The sequence below is a fragment of the Sylvia atricapilla genome, chromosome 1 (genome assembly GCF_009819655.1).
Source record: "Sylvia atricapilla isolate bSylAtr1 chromosome 1, bSylAtr1.pri, whole genome shotgun sequence".
Lineage (NCBI taxonomy): Eukaryota > Metazoa > Chordata > Aves > Passeriformes > Sylviidae > Sylvia > Sylvia atricapilla.
In genome coordinates, this window is record NC_089140.1 from 34,970,511 (window position 1) to 34,998,362 (window position 27,852).

General features: G+C 40.0%; 1 protein-coding gene across 1 annotated transcript in view; it reads left to right on the forward strand.

The window, feature by feature from the left end:
• CHN2 (chimerin 2) overlaps window positions 1-20,721 on the forward strand; it is a 157,773-nt gene extending 137,052 nt beyond the window's left edge. The window contains exons 8-13 of the mRNA XM_066319370.1: window positions 3,164-3,248; window positions 5,605-5,778; window positions 7,562-7,639; window positions 14,119-14,256; window positions 15,119-15,224; window positions 18,860-20,721. Of these exons, the coding sequence (XP_066175467.1) occupies window positions 3,164-3,248; window positions 5,605-5,778; window positions 7,562-7,639; window positions 14,119-14,256; window positions 15,119-15,224; window positions 18,860-19,031 (753 nt within the window). The 3' untranslated portion in view covers window positions 19,032-20,721. The remainder of the gene's footprint in view (window positions 1-3,163; window positions 3,249-5,604; window positions 5,779-7,561; window positions 7,640-14,118; window positions 14,257-15,118; window positions 15,225-18,859) is intronic.
• Window positions 20,722-27,852: the final 7,131 nt, after the last annotated feature.

The following is a 27,852-nucleotide window of genomic DNA, read 5'->3' on the forward strand; positions in this document are numbered from 1 at the left end:
CTGGAGTAAAGGCAGCTGATTACAGAAAAGTCAGGAGATCTACTGGGAGAGAGGGGCTCTGGGGTAAATTTACCCTTGTGTTAAGCACTGCAGATAATACTGCTTCTGGGAGACAAAGGGTTTGGGGTAGACATTTTTACAGACATCATGAAGATTATGTGCATTCATTTAAACAAAAATAACAGCAGAGTCAGCTTTTCTTCCCTGCAAATGGCTCATGATCAGCAGGAGTCCACAAAAGAGTCTAAATGTGTCTGTATTCAGGCAAAAGTCTGAATTTTTTTTTTTTTTCTTGGAAAGCAAATAGAAAAGTCTTCAGACTCAGTCACATAAAACCAAAATTGTCTCAGAAACAACACTATATAATGTCAATTAAAAAAAAAAGGCATTTCAATTCAGGACAATTGTTTTTGTTCATTTCTGCAGTACTGCTCATGGCATCGTTTTGTTTAGCCACTGTACTGGCATTCCTTAACTTTGGTCTCAGTTTCCCCCTCTGTGAAGATGACTCAGACACAAACTAGAAGTGAATAAGGTAGCACCTGCAGGGGGAATGCTGCCATTTGAAAGCAAGGGCAACGGGGGGAGAAGGGCAAATAGAACAGGAAGGCAACAAAAAGAGACATGCAGGGTAGTGTTGTGTGAGGTTGTCCAGCAGACAAGAGACAGTGAATGTACGAAGCAACTTTTCATTGGAAGAAGATGAAAGACTGAACAAGAGAAGTACAGTGTATAGTCTGAAATGTCAGGGAGTTGGCTTATTTTAAGAAATAGTTGCCTGTAAATTATTTTTAAAAGTTTGAATTATGTGTCAACTGTAGCTCAGGCAGCTCAAGTCTATGCTGTGTGTACACAGAGAGGTCTACTGAGAAGGATGGGATAGGAACCAGCAATAAATAGTGCCAGATCACAGTTCCAAAAAATCTATGCCCAGTCTATTTGTAATGATGTGGTTACAAAGGATGGGGCAAAAACTAAAACTCCATCTCAAAAATCTGAGACTTGCTGTTACCTCTTCCTGTTTGAAACAGAGATGAGGCCAATCTTGCAGGCAAAATTCCCTTTTACCATTCAAAAATGTTGTGCTCCTAAGAACACGCTTCCTCTGTTATTTCTTTAAAATTAATGACAAGCCATAAGAGACTTAGTTCAAAACTGCATCTTAAGGGAACTTTTGCACCTTCATCTAGAAACTTTTGAAGTTTTCCCCTTTTTCACTTAATTTCCCCTTTTCAACTCGGCCAGAAACCACCAAGACTGGCTTTTCACAGAGTATTTCAGCTGGAGGCTTGCCATTTGAGCTAAAATGCGGATCCGTGAAAAATTGAAGTGAATGAATAAAGAGAACTCAACCTTTGAGGGCCACCAAGCTGAATGCAGAAAGGGAAGGATGCGCTGTCAGCACTTCTCAATTGGAGCCCTCAGTCAGCATTGATGACTTTCCAATTAATGGCAGGAAAGATCAAGGAATAATCAGCTACCATTTTCAAAATAAACCTCAGCCAGATCAGTTGAAATAAGCTTTATGTAAAGTGAGCAAGTAGGCCCCAAATATCCTAGCAACTGCAATGGACTTTATTTGTGAAATGGTGCATTTTTAAAAGTCCTGGCTGAGCTCTTACAACCCCTTCTCACAAGGTTAGCCTTTGTAAACTGCTGCAAAGCAGAAGACACAGCTAGTTATCTTCCCACAGCAGATGATTTTCACCCACAATTAAGTGCAGGTGCAGACCTACTAATTATGTGGCTTTCAGTCTATAAATGATTAAGATGCAGGCATAATTAGTTTTATCTGGAGTTTTGTATCCACCAAAGGTCACATAGTGCATATGACTGAAACTCAGGTCATCAGCTGTTGCATACAGCCATCTACCCTCGCAAAAAGCTGTGTGTGAAATTCATGCTACCCACTCTGCAAAATAAAATGAATTGAAATGAGAAAGAAGTATCTTTGCAGGTAAGGTAAAGGTAAACACAGAGACATGTGGTTTTCTGAGAGGTAAAATACCATTTCAGAAAAAGTTGAACACTCCACTTTTGACCTTTCACTGTAAAAAGGGAAGAAGAACTACTTTTGCTTTAAGTTTATTAACACAATTATTTGACTGTGAGTAGGTGGTCAGGAGCCATTTACAGTCAGGCTCATATTTTTATTTTAAAATCAGGAAGAGAAGTCTGTATTAAAATCACAGTACTTCATCTTTCTGGACACAAGAGTACAGGCTTGTGTCAGTGTGATCCTGCAGACAAATGGGGCAAAAACATTAGCATGCAAAATGCTTGGCCTAAAACTTTACAGTTTATATGAAAAGGCCAGTGACTGTTTTTTCACTCTATGAAAAGCAAAGAGCAGCTTTTCCCATCCCAGCGGTGGAAGTGGCCTTTCAGCCATCCACCCAACGGGTAAACAAGAGCAGAGAGAAGGAAAGGATGCAGCCAGAGTGTGCATGATTTATGTTTTGTTAAGCTCAATTAAGTCTCTGGCCAGAACTAGCTCATACCATGCCCATTCACAGGGGCATAGACCTCACTGTTTACTCTTCATTTCAATGGAAATTAAATGCTTACTTTACCAGAATACACATCTTAAATAAAAAGATCTTCTGCTGTAGCCTTTGGAAAAGCAGTGGCGGAAGCAGCAGTGGTGTGCAAAATGTGGCTGGGGAGATGTGGGCTCTGTCAGCACACAAATAATTTTATTCTTTATTTACTTGTGTGTGGACTGTAGCAAAATGAAGTTTGATCTGCTGAAAAAGAGTCTATTGACATCTTCTCCCCTATGTGAGTTCAAATTACTTACTAGACTGGGGAAGGGTTCTTTTATCTACAGTTCTTTGGATTATTAGTTTTACTTTTTATCTCCTGGTTTCCCCCCCTCTGCTATAGCTAGAATGTCAGCAGGCAAAAATTATTTGTTTTCAGTGTCATTCACAGCCTGGTTCTCTGCTGTGTTAAGCCTATTGAAAGATAAATTTCAAGATCAAAGCAAATTTCTGTTCCCATGGTTTATTTCATCTAGACATTGGAAGGATGTGGGCACTATGTGCTAAAGATTTACTCCTACTGAGTCTTCTGTTGTTTATCCATTTCAGTTGCTCCATCTGTCAGACCATCTGCCTCCCAGTGACCCCATTTCTTTCCCCCACCCCCATTTGTATTTCAGGTCCACACGTTTCGAGGTCCGCACTGGTGTGAGTACTGCGCCAACTTCATGTGGGGTCTCATCGCTCAGGGAGTGAGGTGTTCAGGTAGCACTTCAGCATTTTCTGTCGTTCTCTTGAAATGCTCCAACGTCTGTCTCACCCCATCCTGCACTCCCTGCAGGAGTGGAGGGCTGGGATTTGTTTAAAAGAACAAAGCAGGAAATCCTCCCATAGAAGTCAGGGCATTTTCATTTGCCTTGTTAGCTGGTTTGGAAATGAAGCCATCAGCCCTTGGTTGCTGAGTTACATCCTCTACTAGTACCTTCATCCTGCCTGTGCCTGCTGTATACATTCAAATTTGTTCTTTATGTTTAAGTTATCCCTGTTGTCTTTATGTCTTAAGATGCAAGCCCTGGAAATGGCAAAGCCAGCCAGCAACGAGGCTTCCTAACTCATTTTTTTGCTACCAATTTCTGGGAAGTGCTCTTGTCTTCCAAAAAGACTGCCACCTGTTTCCCATAAAAATACCATGCATTGCTGCAAGCCTGAAGTATCCCACCTCAAGATAAAAACAAAAAATATGGCCTTCATTTTCCAAGAAGGATTAGTTTTCTGGTGTCTGTATTGGCATTTTAATGGTGCCTTAACTGTTTTAAATTAATTTGTTCTTTTGTGGAAAAAAATTATCTTGCAAAAACAAAAGAATCATCACATCATGTGCTTTTGGATTAGGCAAGTGAATTAGTATTTGGTGCATTATAAATGGATTTTTGTAACTTCTTCCTCCGGATCTAAAACCACTTCAAAAAATTGTTTGTCTTACCTCTCCCTGCCCTGACCTCCAGGCATTCCTGATCTCAGACTGTCACCAAACACATCCAACCCTGACATCTGCCTTTCATAGACAGAGGAGGTGGTTGTTATCTAAAATTAATTTAGACCACAGTTTGAAGGATCAAAATAGCTTTCACAAATGCACAGTTTTAATAAATGCAGTCTCAGCTACTGCTAAATCTTGTCATTCTGTAGGTGAATAGTGTTAACACAAAGAATATGAGAAGGACATTAAAAAAGAGGAATAGTAGTTTGCTTTTCAAGCTGTTAGATCTTAAACACAAGTGTGCAAAAAACCTGACCTCACTGATGCACAGCACTGTATTTGTTCACATACATAAAATATTAAACTTATGAAAAGGCATATTTATTTAATATGAAAGATAATACTCTCCCTCATAAAATTACCAGCATTTAATTCTAAGTAAACAGATGCATTTAAATTTAACTTTACATGCCTGGAGAACAGCACTGTACACAATGCAGGAAGGATCCTAACTGCAGCTTCTCACATTTGTTTAGATTTCACAAATAATGCATTATGCAGTAAAAACTGTATGGAGAAACACACAAAAACCTACCCAATTCCATTATATTTTTAGGTGTGCTTATGATTTTTTTCTTGATTAATATTTTATGGAGTATAATATTGAAATGTGCTGCAAGTAATAGTCCTGTTTACATTTTTAATAGCTTAATGTTAAATTATCTCAAAGGGTCATCAGTGATGAGCATGACTGGGAAGGCATTAAAACAGGAATCAGAGTTATATAAGATAATGCAACTCACGGTGGTGGTGTTTGCTTTACTGAAGCTTATAAATTCATTTGGCTGAATACTTGAATCTATTAGAAAAATTCAATTTGTGGAGGTGAAGCATTGATGGTTTAACAGAAACCCACCTGTGCAACTGAGGGCAGTAATTGGCTCTGGAGTAAGACAGCAAGAACTATTTGTAAAATGGATCACTTTTGTACATCATGCCTTTCACAGCATTTTATATGCCTAAGCTGACCTACAGGCTAAGCCACAGGGGACACTTAGTCACCAGTGAAGTGATGGGCCAGGGATGGGGAGTCTGCTGATGTGGCAGAGAGAGCCAAAATGTGACACTGCAGCAATGTGGAAAGGGGAGTGAGGCATGCTGGCTCACAGCACTGGCCCACTTGGAGTGCTCAGGTGAATCTTAGGTTCTGCGACCGTGACCAGTGCTAAGCCACACGACAGCCAGCAGAAGACAGTCACTACTGCGCCAATTTTATTTATGGCTAATCTAAAATACCCAGAAGTTAAGTCTCACGTGTTTAAATGCAATACCTTGAGCTATATGTCTAGTAATGAACTGATCCAGACTGCACCAGCAGTCTCCTTCAGCTCAGAGGAGTGTAAAGGACATCCAGAGTTTTTAAAGCATTTTGACAACCCTGCTAGAGTTTACTTTTACCACCATGAGATTTTTACACATTCTCATGCTCACTCCTCTCACCTCCACACCATTCTGTCTTTCCTGACTGATGGGAAAATTGCACCTTGCTCTCTGTGGACCAGGGAGATAAATTGTTAGACAGGACCTATCAGCCTGAGTATTAATTAATGAATGAGTTAACCTGGCTAACTCTGCTTGCAGACTGTGGGTTGAACGTGCACAAGCAGTGCTCCAAATACGTGCCCAACGACTGCCAGCCAGACCTCAAGAGGATAAAGCGAGTCTACTGCTGCGATCTCACCACGCTGGTGAAGGCCCACAACACCCAGAGGCCCATGGTGGTGGATTCCTGCATTCGGGAGATCGAAGCGAGAGGTTTGTGTGCTGGGGACTGAGCAGGACTGTGAGATGAGCAGGACTGGAGTTACGTGCTGAGCTGGAAAACGGTGCTGTGCTCATGCACACTAAGAACAGGATGAGAAAAGAGGTGTTTTAGTGTAGGTGATGCATTGCTTTGCATTAGCTAGTAAAATTAAATCATGGCATTCCTTAATGCAATTCCCTGAAATGCTTTCTGAAAACACGTCAAAACATGTATTACGTTACACTTCTGAAAGGGGTGAACTTTAAAGTGAACTTTTAAGTTCATGTTTATGTGTCTTTTTTCATTACTTTGTTTTAACATACCTAGAGACACATCCAATTTCAGAGTAATCAGTTTAAATCAAATCCATTTTTAATAACCTTTATGGACATTGTGGGCAGGAGAACACAAATGACTGGAAGTGACTCAGACAATGAGGTCAGGGGCTACAGTGTTTTGTGCTAGGACACAAACTGCGTGGGGTTTCTCATGATGCTCTGTCACTGACTGATGGATCCTGTGGCACAGGCAGCATGTCACAGCCAAAACTCAAGCTTGTGACAGGTTTTTGGTAAACAGATGTGTGCCAGATTGAAGGAAAAACCTTCAATAATCATGTAATATTCATGTATTTTTCGTTTGGATAGCAAATGTGCAGGTTGTGCTGCCCAATAAGCCAAATTTTCCTTTTAGTCACAGCTTCAGCACAGGAATCTAATAATGTTGAATTCATGGCATCCCAGTAATCTGCATAGCAACACACTGATACTAGCCATAGGGATTTCAAACCCACGCATCATCTACTGAATTGACTCAAAGTCTTACTAGTAAATCCCCTGCGCTGCTCTGTAAAGCTCTAGCAGGATTATATCATCATTGCAGGGACAAATGGAAAGAATAGTATGGACTAAGACAGAAGAGCTTTACTCTGATGATACAGCAGGAAGCTACATTGCATTTGAGATCTAATCACTTACTTGTACATTTATTGATTGAGGTAAAATCTGCTGCCTGCTCTCCGTTTTTTCAACATCTTTATTTTTCTTTCCTTAATTGCCATAGAACTATGAAAGATTCTGATTTTGTTCTTAAGAAGACAAAGAATATAGAAACTTATAAGTAGGTTAGCACAGTGCATAGTTACAATAAGGGATTTGAGGATTGAAATTAATAATGTGTGTGTAACTTGCCTTGCTCTGTTGAGCTGCCCTGCATTTCATGTTGGTGTGGAGCAGCGGGGGCAGCGTTGTGCAAGTGAGATCTCTTGTGGCGAAAGAACTATAGAAGGGATGAACTGATGTGGGGAAGAACTGTATCCATCACATCTATCAGCTGTGTGTAAGTGAAAGCTGACAGCAAAACAGGAATGAATTGTGCTCATAGGGAAAGGCAGTCTTTTACTTGCATTGCTATTTGTCATTAGGCAACTGGTAAAAAAAAGGAAGACCTCTAAAGCTTTATTAATTATAGCCAAATCCAGGAAAATCTCCTACATAAAATGAATAAATCATAATAATATCACAGGCCTCACCATTAGCAAATTGCAGTATTTTTCTCTAACATAATCAAATCAACCATGTACCTCACAAAATCAGGAAATATAAATTCTGAAATGCTTTAATCCTTTAAAAAAAAATTTAACATCATCCTGATCTTTACTCAACTACTCCAGAGTTTCACATTACAAATAACATTTTGCTTTGCTTAGTAGGTGTGTTGTTCTTCCTTTATTGTTCTTAAGCCTCAATATCTGTTGGTTACTGAAGCTAAGTTAACAAGAACTTTTTGTTTCAGGTTTAAAGTCCGAGGGCCTCTACAGAGTTTCAGGCTTCACTGAGCACATTGAAGATGTGAAAATGGCCTTTGATCGAGGTACACTACTTTTTAATCTTGTACAGTTTTAATCTAAGCTTTCAATTCTAGGACATTTCGTAACTTTCAGGGTTTATATATGTACCATGGTAATGTAAGCAGAAGTACAGAAAGTAACCTGTCTATTCTGAGTTTAAAGTGATCTGTAGTCCTTTTCATAAGAAGAAATTTTGTTTCATAGTTGGAAGGAATAATTAAATGTGAAGTATTGGTGTGTAGAAGCTTAAGCGGGGAACTGGATGATTGCTTAACCTAGCAGCACAGCCTAGGGTCCTAGTTCAAGTGTGAGCATAGATGGTACCAGGGGAGAGTTGTTAGTCCTGTCTTTCATAGACTCAGTGCTTAACAGTACAATAATCCATTTATGCGTTTAAGGACCAGGAACTCCAACTGGGAAATCCTTCTGCATGTAGCCTTGTAGAAAGCACTGCACACGTGATTGCATCTGCACAACAGATCAGAGGGGCATTGAGGAGATCAGTTGTACAGCATGTTGAAAAAACTAACAATTAAAACACTGTCTGATTACCTTCCTCATAGCCCTTCTGAACTGACTGAGCTGTTTATGTTGGTTCTGGTTGTGCACAGTGTCTTTGCACACATGACTAAGTTTAAATGTGTATGTAAGTGAGCACAGGGTAGGGCCTCCATCAATAGAAAATACCTTTGCAAGTACACCTGAGAAGTCACATGAATATTCTTCTCATTTCCCATAAATAGTGGTTTCCTTACTACTTAATTTTTTCATGTATTGCCTCTGGCATGGTAGGGAGTAGGGTCAGACACAGCCCTGTGATGACCATGAAGTCCATGGGTGTCAGGCAGGTCCAGGACAAGCCAGAGAGTCAGCTCGTGGGTCAGGGTAGTGACCAGAGTGGTGGAAGGCCCCACACCAGTGTGGTGCAGCTGGAGACAGCTGTGATGTCACTCAGGCAGGGATTGAGGGCCCTGGGGGCCCATGGGCAGGAGATGTGGGGGCTCCAGGGGAGGCTACACAGGCTAGCAAGGTCTGTGGGTGGCACATCTTTCACTTGCTGTGCCTGAATGTTTATTGTTTGGAGGCAGTTTGTCATGCAGACACCTCCAGCTAGGAATTTCCAAATTGACTTTTTTCATCCTGAAATATCCTTTAAAAAATAATACGTATTTTAAAATATGTTGGATGCTGCAGTTGTGAACATATGCATACACACACATAGGTCAGCCATTCTTTGGGCCAGAGAGATGCACCATGATATGACTGCTATCATGGCAAGACAGTGCTCCAGATGATGCCACAGGAGAAATGATCCTGGGAGGCTCACAGTCCTCACAGGTCCCATTCTGCTCCCTGCAGGTAGATCTGGCCTGGGAAAACCTTTTTTCTGTGTGCTAATTTTCCTCTAAGTGTACCTGGATGAAACCCAGAAGTAGAGGCACAAGTTGTAGAGGGAAGAGTTGGAAGAAAGCAGATTTAAATTTATGTCTGAGCATGACTTCAATGGTGCTGCAGCTGTAGTTCCTTTGCAAATGCTTTGAACCACTGGAGCCACTTCAGTTTATTGCCTATTTATTAAGTATACTCCTGGCATAATGGAAGGCAATACACACTTCGATTAGACCCACAGCAAGGAAGAAAGTGTGATTTACAAAGGCAGCAGCACCTCGAAACAGGAAGAGGAATGTGACTAGAATATTGGATTTCCAAAGGAAAAAAAAAGCATGGATAAACATGAAAGCAGAAAAAGCAAGAACAGAGTTTATATACAAAGGCTGTAGGGAAGACCACTGGGCAGAAAATTGACCAAAATCTCTGTCTTCATTTTTTTTAACAGTTTCATGAGGGGGAGGGGCTAAGAAAGGAAAGAATGTTGCCATGAATAAAAGCAGGAGAATAAAAACATAATCCTCTTATGGGCTAGAGGACTCGAGTATTGCACAGACCAGAAGCTGACAACTTTTCAGCACTTCCCTGTTTTGAAAATGTTTTCTCCCTGAACTGGGGTGGAAAAGCAGGAAGAGTTGAGAGTTTTTACAGGAAAGAATTCAAAGAAAAACAAAATAGGGTTTTTTTTGTTCTGACTTCTGGGCTGTGCAGCTTGAAGGTGCTTGTCAGCTGGCAGAAGTTTGAATTGGCAAGACACTTCCAACCTGAGAGCTCAGGGCTTGTTTCCCTGTCAGATCCTTACAGAGACAGGGATGCCACCCTCTCTTTTGCATCCCAGCCCCGTAGGTAGGAACACACTCCTTTTCTGTTGCCCTGTTAACTCTTCTAGTACTAGAAACCAGAGCAGCATGGAATGAACTATCCCAAGGATGAGGATTATCCCAGTTCTCTGTCCCAGGTGAAAGAGCTGGGAGAGAAAGGATCTGAGTGCCAGGTGGCAGGTCTTGTCTTCAACACCACCTGGAAGTTTTCTGTTCAAATTTAATTTTCTGTCCTGAAAGTGAAGTTTGTGATGGTTTTACAGAATTTGTATTTCCTCATTCACTACAGGAAATTAGCTTTTTTTAAATAATAATAAAAAAAAAAAGTAAATTACAGGAAAACTAAAACTACAGGAAATTAACTTTTTTGGGGGGAAAGGATAGTCAAAGGAGATGCTGAGAGCAGGGGTATGAATCAGAGAAAAGGACTCTTTAATCTAATTGATAGTCTTGGCACACTACTGGAGGATGTACACTGGCCAGGAATAAATTTCATTTAACAATTTAAGCACCATTTTTTAGCCATCTAAAAGCAAGGCTTTGAAACAACCTTCTAATAAGAGCAGGGATAAAAAACATTAGCTAGTTTTAAAAACGGAAGTGGCAGGTTTTACAAGAAGGTGCCTGCAGTGGCAGAACACTGCACTTCAGCATTCCAGAGGTCCCTCCCTGCCCATCATTTCTGAGTCAGTCCCCAGGCACCTGAATAAAATTAAATTCCAGGACACTTCTGCATCTCCAGAAATACAACGTTTAATAAAAGGGTTTGAAAACAGGCAAAGAGTCCTCCCATTTTAATGCACAGGATGCATCCTTCAAATAATGCCATCAAGTGTTCTGGTTCCCAGCTCTTCACCAAGCCACAGGGGCCAGAAGACAGCAGGATACAGTAGGATGAGGCATGGGAGCTGACTTGGCCGTGGGGGACCTCTCCTGCTGATCTCATGTGCAGCTGAAGGGGTGCAATGAAGAGCAGCCAGCCCTCCCTCTGACTAATTCAGCCTTGACAAAGAGGCAGTCACTTGGTGCTTCCAAAGAATTACAGCAAGAGCAGAAAAAAGTTACCATCTCTGGAAGAGAATAGCATCCCACATGATAGTACTTGGGCCAAAAGTAGCTGTGATAGTTGGTTTTAAAAAAGGGTGAAGTTGGTCCTCATCTGATTTAAACTGCCTTCCAAAGCCCAAGCAGTGTAAATGCCCCTACTGTAAATTACCATTAAGCTCTCTCTGAGGCATTGACAATGTTCCATTTTAGTGGTTTTTGTAATGAGAAGGAGGGGAATAATGTGGATTTATTTAATCTGGTGAATGTTGGTGCTGTAGAATGACAGTTGCTCTCTGTCAGCATTGTTGAGCTGTGGCGTTGTGGCATCCAGAGAACACCCATTGTGCATTTTATCCACAGAGCTGCCATTGTCACCACCACATTCTGTCCCCCCACTTGTTTGTACGACTGGCTGGTACAATACACTTGCTAAAAATATTATGCTGTTAAATATTACATGAGTACTTAGAGGCATCCTAATTCATACTCTTTTGCCAGTGTAGCTGAAAACTTGTCAAATGCCAAATCCAAGGAAAAGCAAAAAGAAGCATGCTAGCATGGTAGAAGTTGTGCAATTAAAAAAACATTTAGGAGAAAGGAACTTAAATAAAAACTAATTTAGTATTCAGTGGCCATGGATGAGGCTTTAAGAATGTAATAGTTATTCTATTTAATTCTGTAATGAACTATTGATTCATTACGATGGCATCCAAAGTCAGTTGAAACCTTTAAGGAAAAGAATAAAAACTTTATTTTTTTTTGAGATACTCAAATTTCAACATAATGCAACAAAATACATTGAGAGTCAAGCTAACAAAGAAAGAGAAATTATGGGGTTTGGTAGAATTAGGTTTGTAAAGCTGAATTGACTATGTGTTTGTAATCCAAAAGGAAAAAAAAAAAACCAAAAAAAAAAACCCACACACAGAAACTATATTACCATATGGATGCTGCAATGACACTGAAAATACCAGCTCCAATCTGAAAAAGTTCCTGTATTGAAGAGTGAAAAAAGTTATTGTGGTAATGCAGAAGGTACCATGTAAACCACGTGTAATTCATATATGCGTACACACACTAATCCCTACATATCTGCTGCAAAAATGTGCAGGGTATATTATAGCAGATGTATTGCTGGGCTCACTTTTAAATAAACTTCAGTGTATTTCCAATGAAGTGTATTTGTCTCTGAAGAGAAGGGTAAAATCTTTGACTCAGGAATTCATAATTTTTCCTACAGTAAGCACATATGTAAATAAGAGGTATGTTTGAAGTACATTGTAGTTTGAAGTACCTCATGCTGAAGTGCCTCTTTAAGGAAGCTTGCTGGGCTGCTTTGTAAAACTACTAAATAAATAACACTTCCATTTAGTGTACTGGTGACCTGGATAATAGATGTAAGCTTGTGCTTTGCTATATCTGTTCTGATGCAGCTGCTGGCTCCTTGGAGGTATCTGTTTTCAGTGGAGCATTTTGAGTGTCCATCAATTAAATAGAGCTCTCCACACAAAGCTTTACAAGACTAATGCAACCGTGCCTGGAATGTGTGGATTAAACAAAAGATTGGGGCAGTGTAAACATCCTCCTAGGGCTTATTGATGCTGTATTAAATTAAATGCTGATGGATGTATTCAGACTGCTCAGCTGCATCAAGAAAGGCTGTTTGTTTTAAACACTTAAGCATATAATCTCCTCTTGATGAGAACATGTAGTGCTATTAGTCTTAATGAGAATTATGTGCATACATTGGACAGGACGTATCCCTGCAAGATTAATGCCATAGGTTTGTATAAAATGTCTGCAATCAATATAAACTCTTTTACTGTGCTGTGAAAGCCTTTATCTCCATCTTGGATGCCGTATATCAAGCACCCCCACTCATCCATCTGTATCAGGCCATGTCCACAAGCACTGTTACTGTGAGACAAGCAAGGCATTGGCTTTACAACATGTCAGCACCTTGCTGGTAACAGCCCAAGCCTGTGCCTGCACCTCCTGGCAGACACAGCAAACCCCTCTCTGCTGTACGAGCAGGCAGAACCTTGCATCACCCCATGCACTGTGTGGTGCTCACCTGCACCCTCTGCCCTGAGGGAAGTGTAGTATTCTTGGCTGAAGGGTGGGAAATAGGGACTACAGGTTATAACTGATCTCCAGGAAGCCTGAGGTAAAGCTGGGGGTTAAATCCAGACAGCCACACCCCCTACTTGACCATCTTTCTACTGGAAGACCTCCAAGATAGACAGATCGCAGGACGGGAAGACAGCAGAATTTCTTGATACAGAGGAAAAATGTGGGTATGAGAGTACTAGGTAGTTCTCAGTACAGAACAGAGGTGGTCATTTGAACTTGAAAAACTGTAATGATCCTGCCCTGCTGCTACTTTTTGTAATTTCACTCATTGCAAGCCAGGACTTCCCAGCAACCTGTACACTTTAAGCTCATGTGTTTAAAAGTGCTCTGTAAAAGAGTTCTGACTGTTATATTGTGGCAAACAAAATGTATGCCTTTTTAGATGCATAATTCATCTGTTTGGCATTTCATCCATTACAAGTATCCATATTAATTTAAAAAATTGTAATGCACATTTCAGAATAATTATATAGCTAAATGCCTTAGCATGTCTATTTAAATTCAGATCTTTGCTATAAATAAGTAAGTCAAATATTAAGACATTAGAAGATAGCAGAAAATAAGGCAGCTTTCTTTTCACCTAATCACTGTGTACAAGATGTGCAAGATTTGGCTGTTTCTTGATTTTTCCTACTGGTCTCCTGAGGGTCATTGGAAATTTATGATATTTCTCTATGCCTCTTTTTCCCCGAGTGGAGATGAAGAAATGGTTCATACCCTATGCACCGATCTGCAGATGGAAAATATGATGTCAGAATAAGTTATTAATATCTTCGTTTCAGTGAATAAATGGGCTAAATGCAAGAAATATGTTACTAACATGGTTTTTCATCCATCATTAAAACAGTATGTTTGAGGTGGTACACTGCAGATATGAATGCAGCCCCTACAAAAGATGTAAGCATATAAAGTGTTTACTAAAACATAAGGCAACTACCATTCCTCATTGATATACTGTAAAGCTGGTAGCAATATATTCTCATTTAAGCCTTCCAAACATTTTCAGGTTGATTTTCTTGTCAGGTTGCACACAATAAATCTGACTTAGAAGTCTAGCCTTGCTTGCGTCAAAATTAGGGTGATTTTAAACAGATTTCTTCCTCCTTTTCTAGATGGTGACAAGGCTGATATTTCTGCCAGTATTTATCCAGACATAAACATCATTGCTGGAGCGCTGAAGCTATATTTCAGAGACTTACCAATTCCCGTGATCACCTATGACACCTATTCCAAGTTCATAGAGGCAGCAAGTAAGTACTGCATGGCATTTGTACCAACCTTTATTTACATTTCCCATCCATCAAGCTGTCCATGTTAAAGGAAAGGACAAGAAAAAGACTGGAAAAAACGGGTTCTGTCTTCATCCTTTCTCTGCCATGTCCTTTATTCACATGAGGCTTTTGCCTCATTGTTCATCAGATGAGATATCATGCAGGTTAAAAAAATAGAAGTAAATGTATGGTATCAAAATAACCGACTAGTATGAGAAAATGTGGTTTCAGTGTCTTTTTGTATGTCAAGATAAAAAAATAGTGTGAATCCTTCTCAGATTTTCAAAAAGATTGCCAAACAGTTTTAAATGAGCACTGATGCTCAGTATATGTAGGTATCATTGATATCTACATATTTAAATATATTGAGAAATCTTGGAGTAATTCCATGCCATTTCAATCTCTAGCTAAACCTGTATATTCAAGCATTGTCTCCTAAAGTCATATACCTTCACTCCCATCTAGTTTTGAAGGCTAATGGAAGTAATTTTTGGTAACATTTTAAAGGGACAATTCTGGGCAGAATAGTATTATGAAGCATTTAACAAAGCTCAGGTACTGCATCTGTACAGACCTGTAGATAGAGCTACAGACCATGGAGATAACTCCTGGGAAGCCTTTGTTTCTGATTTCTTTTGAAATTTCTTTTTTTTTTTCTTCTTTCTTTTTTGAGGACGCAGAAGTTGCTGATAAGCGTCACATTTCTGACTGCAATATTTATCCCTCCAAGCGCAGTCAATGGCTTGTAAATGATTCCATAATAATAAGTTATCTTCCTGATTTATTGCTCTGTACACATGGAAAGCCCTATTAACATTAATCCTGTTTGGTGTTTTTACAGAAATCTCCAATCCTGATGAACGACTAGAAGCAATACATGAAGTGTTGATGTTGCTCCCTGCTGCTCACTACGAGACACTCAGATACCTAATGATTCATCTCAAAAAGTGAGTTAATTGACATGCAGGGTAATTCTTGAAGAGCTTAACAATTTTCTGCTTTGAAAGAGAAATTACAGAAAGTCCTAATAAAGCTTCCATTAGGGCACTGCCACTAAACCAATAATGTTACAGATAAGCAGACAAGCTGTTTGTATAAGTGCATATAAGCTGTGCACTTATATAGCATAGATCCTTTTGCTGGCATATTATTGCCAACCTTTCAGGATTTAATTGACATTTGTCACGCTTCTCTGAGGCAGATAATATCTGAAAAATACCAAATGGTGGGTACTCCAGAGATGTGCTGCTGTGAGGCAGCACTTGACCATGTTTTGTTTCTGCCTTCCCTTACCTCCTGTTTTGTCTTCTTGAACAATAACCCTAAAAGGAAAGAGCTGTCTCTTATGAGTTGTTTGCTCACATCACAGCAAGCCAAGAATGAAGCAGGCCCTATTTTTATATGACTAGTAAAAGTAATACAGGTTCCAGTTATATCTCTCTTGGTTTTAAACATGTTCTGCCTCATTTGCTTTCCAAAGCTTCTTTAGTATATATAACACATCTATGAGAGGATTCATGAAGCTTCATAAAACATACAAAATTTTCAAAAGTGCCTAAATTTAATTTTTCAGGTACTTAGGAGTGTACTTCCATGTTTTCAGCTAGGTACCTAGAAAAATCAAGGACTGCTGCAGAGAGGGTCCATCACTTCCACTCATTTCAAGCAAAACTGTTTTTCAAAACCCTGCTAAACCTACTTTGCTGCTTTGGGTATTTACGTGTCTCAAGAGGTCTTCTTTCTAAGTTTTTAAAAACTGAAGCTGAGCACAGCTTCAGCTGGTGCTGTCATCTCAAAGCAGGCCTTCATTTATGGCTATATTGCCCAAGTTATTCCTTGCCTCTGGTTAAACTTTGTTACTTGGAAACGACAGAAAAAGGGATAAGGGAGGAATAAAGCTACTGACCTTTTATTCAGAAAATCACTGACCTCTTCTTAGTTGTCCCACTACTTGCAACACAGTTGTAAATGTGGAGTAGTTTCCTGGGTTTCATCTGCACTATTCTGCACTACTAATGCCAACCTAAAAGAACCTCAATTCACATAAAGCTGCATTAGAGAACTTTTGTGAAGTGCATTTCATGCTCTATCATGTTCTCATTATGCAGAGATTTTTCCTCATTTTGAATCAGCTCAGGTCATTACAATTGAGTAATTTTTCCCCTTGACGGGACATTACCTGGGCATGCAGGAGCTTCTTTGGACTCGGGGGAAATGAGATGTGCAAATAGCCACATTTGTCAGTCCATATGCATGGACAACTGATGATAATTCACATTAGCTTTTAAGAAGGCCTGTGGAGGCTGTAGAAAAGTGACCTGCACACAGAATCAGTACTTTCATGTCCTGGCAGCAAATTATTAATAGACATGTATGGACTTGCCTTCCTGCTTTTCATGAATTGCAGTCCAGGCTTTGGTTCAGCTGTTGAGCTGAGCTACTGATGAGGCAAAACGAGTCTGAAGTGCTGGTTAGGCTTTCTCTTTCAAATATCTCCAAATCATGCAATGAGCTTCCTCTCCATTCCCAAACGGTAGCTTTTGGTGTCTGCATGGAAATCAAGTGCACATCAGTTCCCATGGAGAATCTGTTGGAGAGATCTGAATGTGAAAGAGGAAAGAATCATTAAGGTTCAGACTATGCTCTTCTGTAGATTAAACACATAGTTCCAACTTCAACCCCATAGGACTCTTCCTGCACCAGTATAAGGGAGTCTATGTAAGGACTGCAGGGTCACAGCTTCTACACCACTGCTTTTCTCAACTGAAAAGAAACTCCCCAGTTGTTGTTAAAAACACAGGAAAATCCCGCAGAGGACAACATCAGAAAAAAAAAAAAAAAAAAAAAAAAAAAAGAAAAAAAAAAAAAAAAAAGAGTTTGTCAGTCAATTAATTATCTTTCTGATAACTTTTTGCTCAAAAATGAAGGAAATGCATGAGCAGTGCCCTTGTGATGAAATACATACAGCTCCATCCACACTGACATTGCAGTGAAGCTCTGAATCTTCTCTGTGTTCACCCCCCACAGGTGAGCAAGCCCCACACTCCTGAAGAGAGGTGCTAGTAAGATCTGTGTAGATTTGCACAGCTGTTGAATATCTGTGTTGCATACATGCACAGAGGGAAAGCTGAGTGTCAAACATACACTTGCACAGAGGTGGCTTCAGCTTCGCAGCCCTGGTTTGTCTTTGCAAAGCACAGCTAATATATATGCTAGAAGATGATAATGTATCTGTGAGTAGGAGCACTAATGGATTTCTGCCCTGAAAGCAAAGAGAAACAGCATTTTTTCTGTGACAGAGCCATTCTTTGCAGAGAGACAACAGTAGAAGCGAAACCAAGTTACACGAGTACTTGCAAACAAGGGAAGACCAGAATACTTTTGGTTTCAGCCACATTGTGCTCCCCTGGTGGCATGAGTGAATCCACTCACAATGCCCAGCTGGGAATTGCTAGGCAATTCCCTAGCAATTGGGAATTCCCTTGGGAATGGCTAGGGAAGGCCTCAGCTGTTGCCAGGAGAGCTGTCATCAAAACTAGATGTGCTTCAGCCTGGCAGAGTCGTTGTATGAAGGAGATGTGAAACACTATCCAGGCTGCACTTCTCACAGGAAATGTCTGGTCCATGACTGATCAAGGATCATGATGGATCAAGGAACTGTCCTACAAGGGGTTGTCCTACACTGCAATGCAGAGAGCACTCTCAGGACTGAACTCAATATGCCACTCAAACAGGACAACACTGGTGTCATCCAGCACTGTTACCTGGAGGGAAACCTTGAGAACATCTTGCATTTTCCAGCAGGCCTGGCTGATTTTCCAGTCAGGGCTGACTTCTCTGCAGCTTGGCCAATCCTTGGTGGCCTTTCTTTGCTCCAGCCACAAGCAGTCCATCTATTCTTATATTTACCTTATATGACCTATGCCAGCAAACGAAACAGTCTGGGCTCTTCCCTGAAGTGCCTCTGTTCTGTGTCAAGGATAGATGGCATTTATAGCAGCCTGATTTAAGCAAGCCACCTCTCCAGGCAGGTGCAGGATTCAGCCTACTCCTAAAGTGGAACAAGTGGTTGGAGCCACTCAGCTCCTGGTTAGCCTGAGGCAGGCAGCAAGGCAGAGCATCCATGTGAAGGGTTCCTTCAGGCTGGAATCATGTCTGGGAGTGTCATTAGTCTAAGGAAAATCTGTGATTTTCCACATCCCCTATGTGATACTCACCAAGCACAACCTCCCAGAGAGCTACATAGAGGACTGTTTCATACATCATCATTTAAATCATGATTATGCTTTTAAAAAAGCAATTGCCACTAATTCTTACGCCCTAAGAGACCGTCACAGAGAAAAATCACTGAAGAGGCCCATGAGAGGTGTTTAAAGGCACTAAAAATCAACAGTCCCACCGTAGTTGCATTGTACTTGTTGTGGAAATAGTTATTTTATTGAGATAAGTACAAATTGTTACTGAAAAATGTCTATGTACTAGTGCTTGATGTGAAGCAAGACTGCAGCCAAAGATGCAGATGTTCTTTTTTTTTTTTCTGGGAAGTAACCAACTAATTACTTGCGCTTTTTTTCTATTTTAGGGTTACCTTGCATGAAAAGGAGAATTTTATGAATGCTGAAAACCTGGGAATAGTGTTTGGACCTACTTTAATGAGACCTCCAGAGGACAGTACCCTTGCTACACTGAATGACATGCGGTACCAGAAGTTAATTGTGCAGATTTTAATAGAAAATGAAGATGTTCTCTTCTAGTCAGAGAGGCATATCTTCAAAGCCATTTGTTTTAAGATAATTAGTCTGAAGGAAAAACAGCATTTCTTTAATTTTTTTTTTAAACAGAAAGGAAGAGTTCCTTGACTGCACTTCAATTTCTGCAAAGTTGCAGATGGATGCCAAAATGTTTAGGGAAAGCCTATGTCTCATAGACATATGCCTCTTTGTAGAAGGGAAAAAGAAGGTCAGAAAAAATCCTCTTACCTTGTATCTTTTGCCTTGCCTCAGATGTATATTTGTTTTGAGAAGTTTCAAACAATTTTATTGTTAACTTATTAAGAAACGCAAAACGTATTTTAATATGGCTAGAGAAGCAAAAAGGTACTTAATCAGTGTTACTTGTATACACCTATACATTTCCTTCTTCATGAGACATAATTATATATGTCAATTGTGAAACAGAACCTATATTATAAAGATATTTTTACTTTACCTAGCTGAAAGAATGGCATTTTATTTTAGCAAACTATAAATCAATGCGGTGCATTGATTATTTTCACGTAATTCTTTCCTGCATTTTTGCTATGATATATTGAAAACAATTGCCACTAATGCAGTATTATCCTGACATACCTCTTCCATTGCAAGTGTTTTAAAGGAGAATACCTTTCTTGTGCATATTTCAATTTTCCTTAAGTTTCTTTGCATTTAGGCACTAGCATCCTAGGATTGTACACTTCTAGCCATTTGCTATTTCCCAAAACATATAGAATTTTCTTTTTTTTTTTTTTTTTTTTTTCCCTCCCATGTAAAATACAGTCTTGAGAATTTTTTAAAAGTCCTGGTGGTAGTATCAGTTTCACATGCCAGATTTTTCTTGGATTACAGTAATATATAAGTTACGTGATGCTGGGACACTGGATATTTTCTGGCCTTGTTGAAAGTCAGCACTTTTTTGGGTGAATGATGAAGGATTTGGTTTTTCTGTAAAAATTGAGTTATGTTTTGTCATGTTTCTCTATTTATAAATGTACAGTAAATCAGCTGAAATTGTAGGTATTTATCTTGAATGTGTTTCCTGATGGTTTGTTTAAAAAAGAAAAAAAAAAGAAAGAAAGTGTAGGACATGTGGGAGCTGGTAAATTTAATTATTACCAAATTTTAATTTTTTTCCCCTCACAAACATTGACCTACAGAGTTCGTAGTCTAACTGCAACTTATTCCTAATGTTAAAACTGTTTCTCAGCATGAGATCTTTCTGCAAGCATAGAAAATCAACATAATTTACTACCAAACTCAATTTTCAATACAAACAAAAATTCTAATTCTCCCTCATCATGATCATTTGTATCATATGCTTGGTAATTCAGTGATGCAGTTTCCTGAATTATTTCAGGGAGCACATGTTTCTATTCAAATTGAAAAATATGTGTAACTATGATAATGAAGAGAGGTAGAGGGTATGACTGTAAATTTGTCGTCTTCTAGAGAAATAACTAAGGGCTAGATAGATTAACCCAGATTGCAGAGCAAGTGCTAAATAGTCTGAGTTCCCAATACTTCCATAGATCCTCCTGCCTTGTACAGGACTATTTGTTGTAGGTTATGTACTACTTAATACTGTCATAAAGATGATCTGGAAATGGTTTTATTTTGTGAAGTGAAATATGCTTTGTAATTTATGATAGTGTAAATGGAAGGAAAAATCCCATTAAATGTGTTAAAAGAGTTTTGGTGTCTGTCACTGACTACACGGCAAGCTGCCAAACAAAAATCAATTGCTAATTACCATTCTGACATTACTGGAAACTTTCCTGCTCAGAAATTTAGAACAGTTTTACTGCATGTTGCAGTTTCAGATTGGCACTCGGTTGTCCATACTACCACAGCCAAGCACATGCATACATTTATTTTCAGAGACCACCCTGAACCACCTCTATGCAAAACTTCAAGCAAGCAATGAATCCCAGCATAAATCTAATCAATATCCGAGAATCAATGCAGAGCATTTTTCCACAGCCTTGAACACAAACATTTGACTAACTGTGGTTTTCTTTATTTTTTTCTGGTCAGTTCCGTTATGAGTTGTTTTTTTTTCAAGGTAGCACATAGACAGCTTTAGCTTGTCTCACTGTCTGGAATCTCCAACACATGTCCCATCTTAAGGATTTGATGACAGTACAAGGCAGCGTGCCTAGAAGCACCCATGCTTAGTGTCTGGAGAGCAGAAGTTTCTAATCTGTTGGACAGAGGGATGAATATGATTCTGCATCTTAAAACACAAATATCTACTAAACTGTTGATGTTTCACTTGGCTAACTGATCAGCCGATGTCCAGCATCCTCGGGGCATACTGAGCACGGAGGTAAAAGGACTCTGTCCCCTCCACACCTCATTAGTGCCACCTTGTGCTGTGCCTGCTTCTTCTCTTGTGTCGGACTTGCTGTGGCCATCACTGCTGCACCGGGAGCTGAGCTGCACCGCTGAGGTCAGACCATTTCAGTTTCACCATCTGAGGAAGTAAAAAGGCAGCAGACTTTCCTCTGCAAAACTGACTGCTGCCACAGAAGAAAAATCATGTTTGCCTTTAATGGAAACCTATAATCCAGTACACGGGGGGAAAAGGGTCTGACTGGATTAAACCAAATCCTTCCCTTTGTTTCAAAGCATTCAGCAAGAAGAGCATGATGACTTGTCTCACATGAGGCACTAGCAGTGAGCAGTCCTTTGAAAGATGCTCCAGGAGGTTGTGTGTGAGCCCATGTAACTTCCCTGTTAAGTCATTTCATCTTGAGTAGAACACAGTCCTGCACCTCTGGGAGCAGGTGAGATACCAGTGTCTGACTGCAGTGGACCCTGCCTGCAGCCAGGTGTTCAGCACAAACCTTGTTCCCCTCCAGCTATTGGAGAAGGCCTTTGGTGAAGCAGCAAGTCTCCTCCTGCAGCCACCCACTCCGGACTCCCATCTGCTATTCCCCTAGTCCCATGTTCTAGGTGCCACTCTGTACACCCTCACAGCAACTGGGGTGAGACAACTTGCCCTCCATAAAGCAGAAGGGTCTTAGCCACAGTCAGTGAAACATTACATCAAAGTTATGTTAATGGTTTGTACAGTGGTAGCTTTTTAGAGTGCCATGGAACAGTTGAAATCTCTTCTTTATACTCATCTTTGAGAGACTCACTGCTGTCAGGTTTAACGTGAAACCGTTTGGAAACCACCAGGGAACTGGGCAAAGGAATTTTTTTCTGGCACCACCACGCTGGAGACAAGGCAGTGTGCTCTGTGTCTGACTCCAAAGCAGACACACCCTGAGAGGACACTGGACAGGGAACTGTCAAAGGATTTCCTCAAATGAGACACCAATTCAGGGCTCCTCCACCCAGACACCAGTTGCTGAGAAAATTATTTCTCTCCCGCTGTCAGATACTATTGGAATCGGATGAAGGATGTAGAAGTTCCTGAGGAAGGAGAAGCGTTTGTGGGGGGGGGAGGGGGAAGAAAGAGAAACAAAGTGCATAGTAAGGAAAACTTTTTTTAACATGAAGTTACAAAGTACAAAGAAGACAGAGCTTTGTTCTCAACTCTCCGCTTTGGAAGCTGAGGTCAGTTCAAGCTACAAAACAGGTCTAAGAGAGCACAACGCTGGGTGAATTGGAACCACATTAATTTGATTTCTAAAGAAGAGGTAAGACTACACTTTTCCCACACATAACGTTCTCAAAGCTCACACAGCATTTGAGTCTTACTGCAGGGGCACCTAGCCTAAGACTCACTCGGGGAAGGAATGCATCAGGTTTGGGGTCTCTTCTGAAACAAGGATTTTGACAGACTAGCTGTGTATTACTGGGAAATGCAGTATGTGGGAAGGAGAAGGGATTGCAGGTGTGGTATTGGGCAAAACTCTGGGCTTAGTGAGACCTTGGAGCTGGGAATACCTGGAGTAATAAATAGCTGGCCTAAATCACATAATCATAGAATATTTTGGGTTGGAAGGGACCTGTAAAGGCTATCTAGTCCAACTCCTCTGCAACCTCCCTGCAGGAGATTGTCTGACCATCTTCTTATCTCTTGTACAGAGTGAAGTTCTGCAGAAAAGAGAGGACAAATATTGCAGTGCCAATAAACCCCCTACCCGTAACCAGGGAGTGAAAGCACAAAACCTCTTTGAGTAGGGAAGTAGTTCACAAACACTTAGGCAAGAAGAATGCCATCTAACTGGATCTTCAAAGCAGAATTACATTGCTATCCCTACAGCTATCCAAAGGGAATGAAGAGACTATAGGGCTAATAGAGATAAGGGTGAGAGCATCAATACACTTTACGTTCTTTAGCTGTAGAGATTAGTTCCTTGATTAAAGAAAACGGTTAAGATTCAGAAATCTGAACCTTAGGAACTAAGATTATTACTGAATGCTCTAGGGCCTGCAGATTCCAGGCATCAATGGATCTTATATGGGGCCATACTTTACATTATCTTTCTCCAAAGGCATGTTGTTCTGAATATAACTATATAACTATGCTGATGCTGCAGGTAATGCCAGGACTGGGCGTTCAAAGCCTGAAGGACATGGATTACTGCAGGATGTTTTAAGGACTGTAGTTAGAGGAAGAAAGCTTGTGTCAGATGGAGCAAGTGCTTTGTAAGCTACAGTAGAAATGAACAGCTGCTTATAAGTAGAGAAACTGTCAGGGTTCAGTTTGCAGTAGATTTGGGGATGACACAAACCAAGGTTGCCACTGGAAGCTGCTTTCATTGCAGGGCCTGACAAGGCGCTGGTCAAAATATTCTCTCTTTTCTTGAAAGTATGAGCCATTTTTTGGCACTAAAAGGAATGTTAGAATGAGGAGTAGGGTTAGGTCTAGGGTTTGGAACTGCAGATCTTGAAGAGCACAAACTGCTGCCAGTCATATTTGAAGATACCTTAATTTTTGTTCTACTCTAGAGTGCATATGATGATCAATGTGCATAAAAAACCATATTAATTACCATGCTGGTGCCCAAGAACTTCAGGAGACTGGGCTCCATAGGGATCCATAACATCCATAGGTAACAGTTAGGGTGAGGTTGGTAATCCAAATATTGAGGAACTAGTATTGTCACTGCACAGCCCTCAGTAACAGGAATAGGGATGATGTCAGTAACGGGCTGTTGTTCCTGGTGGGGTTTTTGTTGTTTCAAACATGAGTGTCACAGTTACAATTAAAGTAGGAATTAGGGACAGACCTTGGAAATCTAAAGCCTTAAAGGCTGAGTGGTTCCCAAAGTTGTGAAAACTGCAGCATGTTGGTATCACTAATGATCAGCTCTGTCTCTCCATACAGTGTGTGGATTCTCTGGTTAAGAATAGGGATATTAGATTAACAGACTTTTTTGCAAGGCCTTCAGAGCTAGGAAGGGTACTGGTGTCAATAGTCACCATATATATCCATATTTTTCTGATCTGCTGAAGGAATAGAACCTTAGTTTTATCTTCAGATAGTGTAAGGGTGAAAGAGAAGACAAGTTTTAAGAGTTTGGGATTCAAAGAATTGGACTGAGTCTGCTGCTAGACATACAAATGGAAGAACAGGGCTGGTGTCAGAGGCTGGCTGGGAACTGAAAATTTAAGGAGCTGTGTTTATGGTCTGTTTCGATTAAGTTTTGGGGCTTCCTTGTAGTTATGGGTGTTTCAGGTAAAGTTTCAGAATCTGTTGAGTTCTGAGACAGATTTATTCATGCAGCTGAACTTCCCATTGAATGAGAATGAGCACTAGCAGTAAGCTAATGCCTTGCATTCCACTACAGGACTAGCTCCCTTCACAGAGCTACCTTAGGGCCCATGTAAATAAGGACATTGTCTGCCCTAGTGTGGAGGTAAGATCAGAAAACTTAAGGCTACATCTGTGTCAGTCAACAAAATGGAGTCAAGGCAATCATGCCCTATCCATATTACATTCTACTTAAATGAGGTCCTCTCAGGGGCCCACAGTGTCACCTGTGGCCTTTGAGATTCATATTTTTTTCTAGAGGCACTGATTCAAAAATTGTGCAAGGGCTGTGTTTCAGCGCATCAAACTGCTGCTTTCATGCCCAGAGGCTATGGTGCGATGTATGTCCTAGATTGTTACGTGAGGAGTGGTTGTGAACTGAAGTATTGGAGAGTGCAAAGCCTGTTGCAATAAAGCTGAGGAGGGGGACAAACTTGTATTGTTTCATCCATTCTGCTTAAGGGGGATAATCCTTTGCTCCCACTGCCTTAAAACAATGCCTGACCAGTGCACACACAGACAGAGGCCCAGATTCGAAATTACAACAGGGACTCACCATTAATAGGCTAAATATACCAGGTGCAGGGTTAAAACACATGCCCTGGTATTAATTTGTGGTTTTTCTTGGGGATTTTTTTCTGGTTTGTTTTTTTTGGCAGGGCAGATGTAGACTGGTAATGAATGCTGCAGTTCCAGTCTTGAGCAGCAGCCCAGTGCCAACAGGGAAAATGTTCTTGCCTATTATAAAATGGCTGGAATCCTTCCTGTGGTTATTATGGTAAAAGCTAAGATTTGAGATGCTGCTAGCACATGGAAATCTAAATCTAGAAGAAATTAAGTTACTACTGGCTTCTTCTGAATTGGCAGCTTGACACAGATGGGCAGCAGTTGTTCGTGTGGTCTTTTCTTGACCACAGAGGTCCATTGGTTTAAATTGACATAACACTTAGGCTGATACTTAGGAGTTCCAAAAATTGTTTTTAATGCTGAATGTTGAAGGGCCAACTTGTGCCAACAGGTATCAGTGTTGCTTTTTTTTTTTTTTTTTTTTTTTTTTTTTTTTTTTTTTTTTATTCTATGAGCCAATTGCTCGGTTAGTTGAGTATCAGGGCAGGGTTAAGAGTTTAATTGAAATTTGAAGATAGAAGTTGAATATTGCTGGGAATATGGACCTCAGCAGAGCTCTGCTCTCTATAGGTACCAGTGCCATATACTCTTTTCAGTTGGCAGTTGGCAGAAACACATCCTTGGCCTTAAAGTTAGCATTTGAGAAACCCAAGTTTCAAACGTCCAGTATATTTGCTTGACGGTCTAGGGTTTCGGGGTAAATGAGAGCTCTGATAGCAATATTCACCAGTGCATGTTATGCTTCTGGAGGTCCCTTTGGTAGAATTGTAACTGCATTTAATATCAGAGCTTTGGAAGCCAAAGGGTTCCATGGTGCTGGGAAGGCTGATGTCTGCAGTGGATGGTGCCTCTCTTGTCTTGCCAGTAGAGATGGGTTACCTCAACACAATTAGATAAGGGTGTGGTTTGGCAATCCAAGTTTCCAGAGCCCAGTTTCAACTTGATTACAGTAGAGTCTGCAAAGTTTGGGAAAAGGACAGTGGGAACTGCAAGAAACACTATCTTTTTTTTTCATTCACAAGCAATAACAGTTAGGAGTTGTAAATAAGATTAGTTTGAGGACCGACATTAAAATCAGTCTGAGAATGTAAGTCTTGAAAATACATGGATATTTCTGAATTTTGGAGAGCCTGCAGAATTATGAAGAAACTTCTGTCAATATGATCTAACTGTATACAAAAGGAGTCTACAGTATATATATATATATATACTATATAATATATTATATAATATATGTAATATAATATATTATATAGTATATAATATATATGTATGTATAATATATGTGTATGTAATATAATATATATATTATATTACACTATAATAAAGAAAGGCCTTACTGTTTTATTTTGCAGTGTACTGTGGCATCTGCTAGAATCCTGCACAGACACCGTACCTAGGACTAAAAAACCCCACTGCTTTTTATCCCAGCCTCCTGCAAAGACAGGACAGAATTTAACTGCAGCAGCCTTATTAAATGAATGTGCTATCCAACTTCCATGCATTGAAATAGGCAATATGTCACTTTCCTGTTTAAATAAACACTGTAAATATATGCATACTGAAAGAGTGCAACAAGTACTGTTGCAGCAAGAAAGGGGGAGAGAGTACACTTTCACTGTCAGTTGTTTTTGTATAAACACTAACCTTAGTGACAATCTTGTGGAACAGCATGTTGTGACTTTCAAAAGCAGAGCAGGTTTTGCTCTCCTCCTGCACCACCACAGACTCATGCAGGCAGCATCTTCCCACTCCCACGTCTCCTACAAAGCTTTCCAACCTGCCTTTCTTTTCAGTAGACTGCTTTCAGTACACTATCAAAAAGGAAAAAAAAAATCTCTCATTCTAGGACTCTTTCAAAGAGGTTTAACTAAAACAAACAAAAAAAAAAAAAAAAAAAAAAAAAACCACAAAAAAAACAAAAAAAAAAAAAAAAACACCACAGTGATTTGATGAAAGTTTGGCCTTTTCTGAGCTAAGAGGTCAGGTCTATGGTAATCAAAAGAAAATAAATACTAAATGTTTTGTATGAGCCTATTTGCAGAGTGAATGTTATAAAAGATGACTTGTAATGATTTTTTGGGAAAAGAGCATTTAAAAATAAAAACTACCTTTATTTCTACATAAATTCCTTTTCTCCCAGGCAGCTCCCTGGGACACAAGATGGAGAGAGATGCTGGTGTTCTCTTTCTCTACAGATACAAGTGAGTAGCAAAGCAGTAGGTCATAGCCACAAGGAGAAACTTGACCCTGTGGTCTGCTGCTGCCCTTGGCCCAAGGAGAGCCTGATGCCTTGGTGCTTTGTGTCTTGGAAAATGTTAGTTGCTTACTTGTTAGGAGGGAATGTAAAGGCCATCTTTTATCACTGGAAGTTAGTGTTTTATTCCACAGATTTTATTTTTTTCTGTTGATTTTAATTAGTATGATAAACGGTTTGGAGTACTTTCAAGTGTGTATGCTTCCCTATCCAAAACCCTTTAGCTT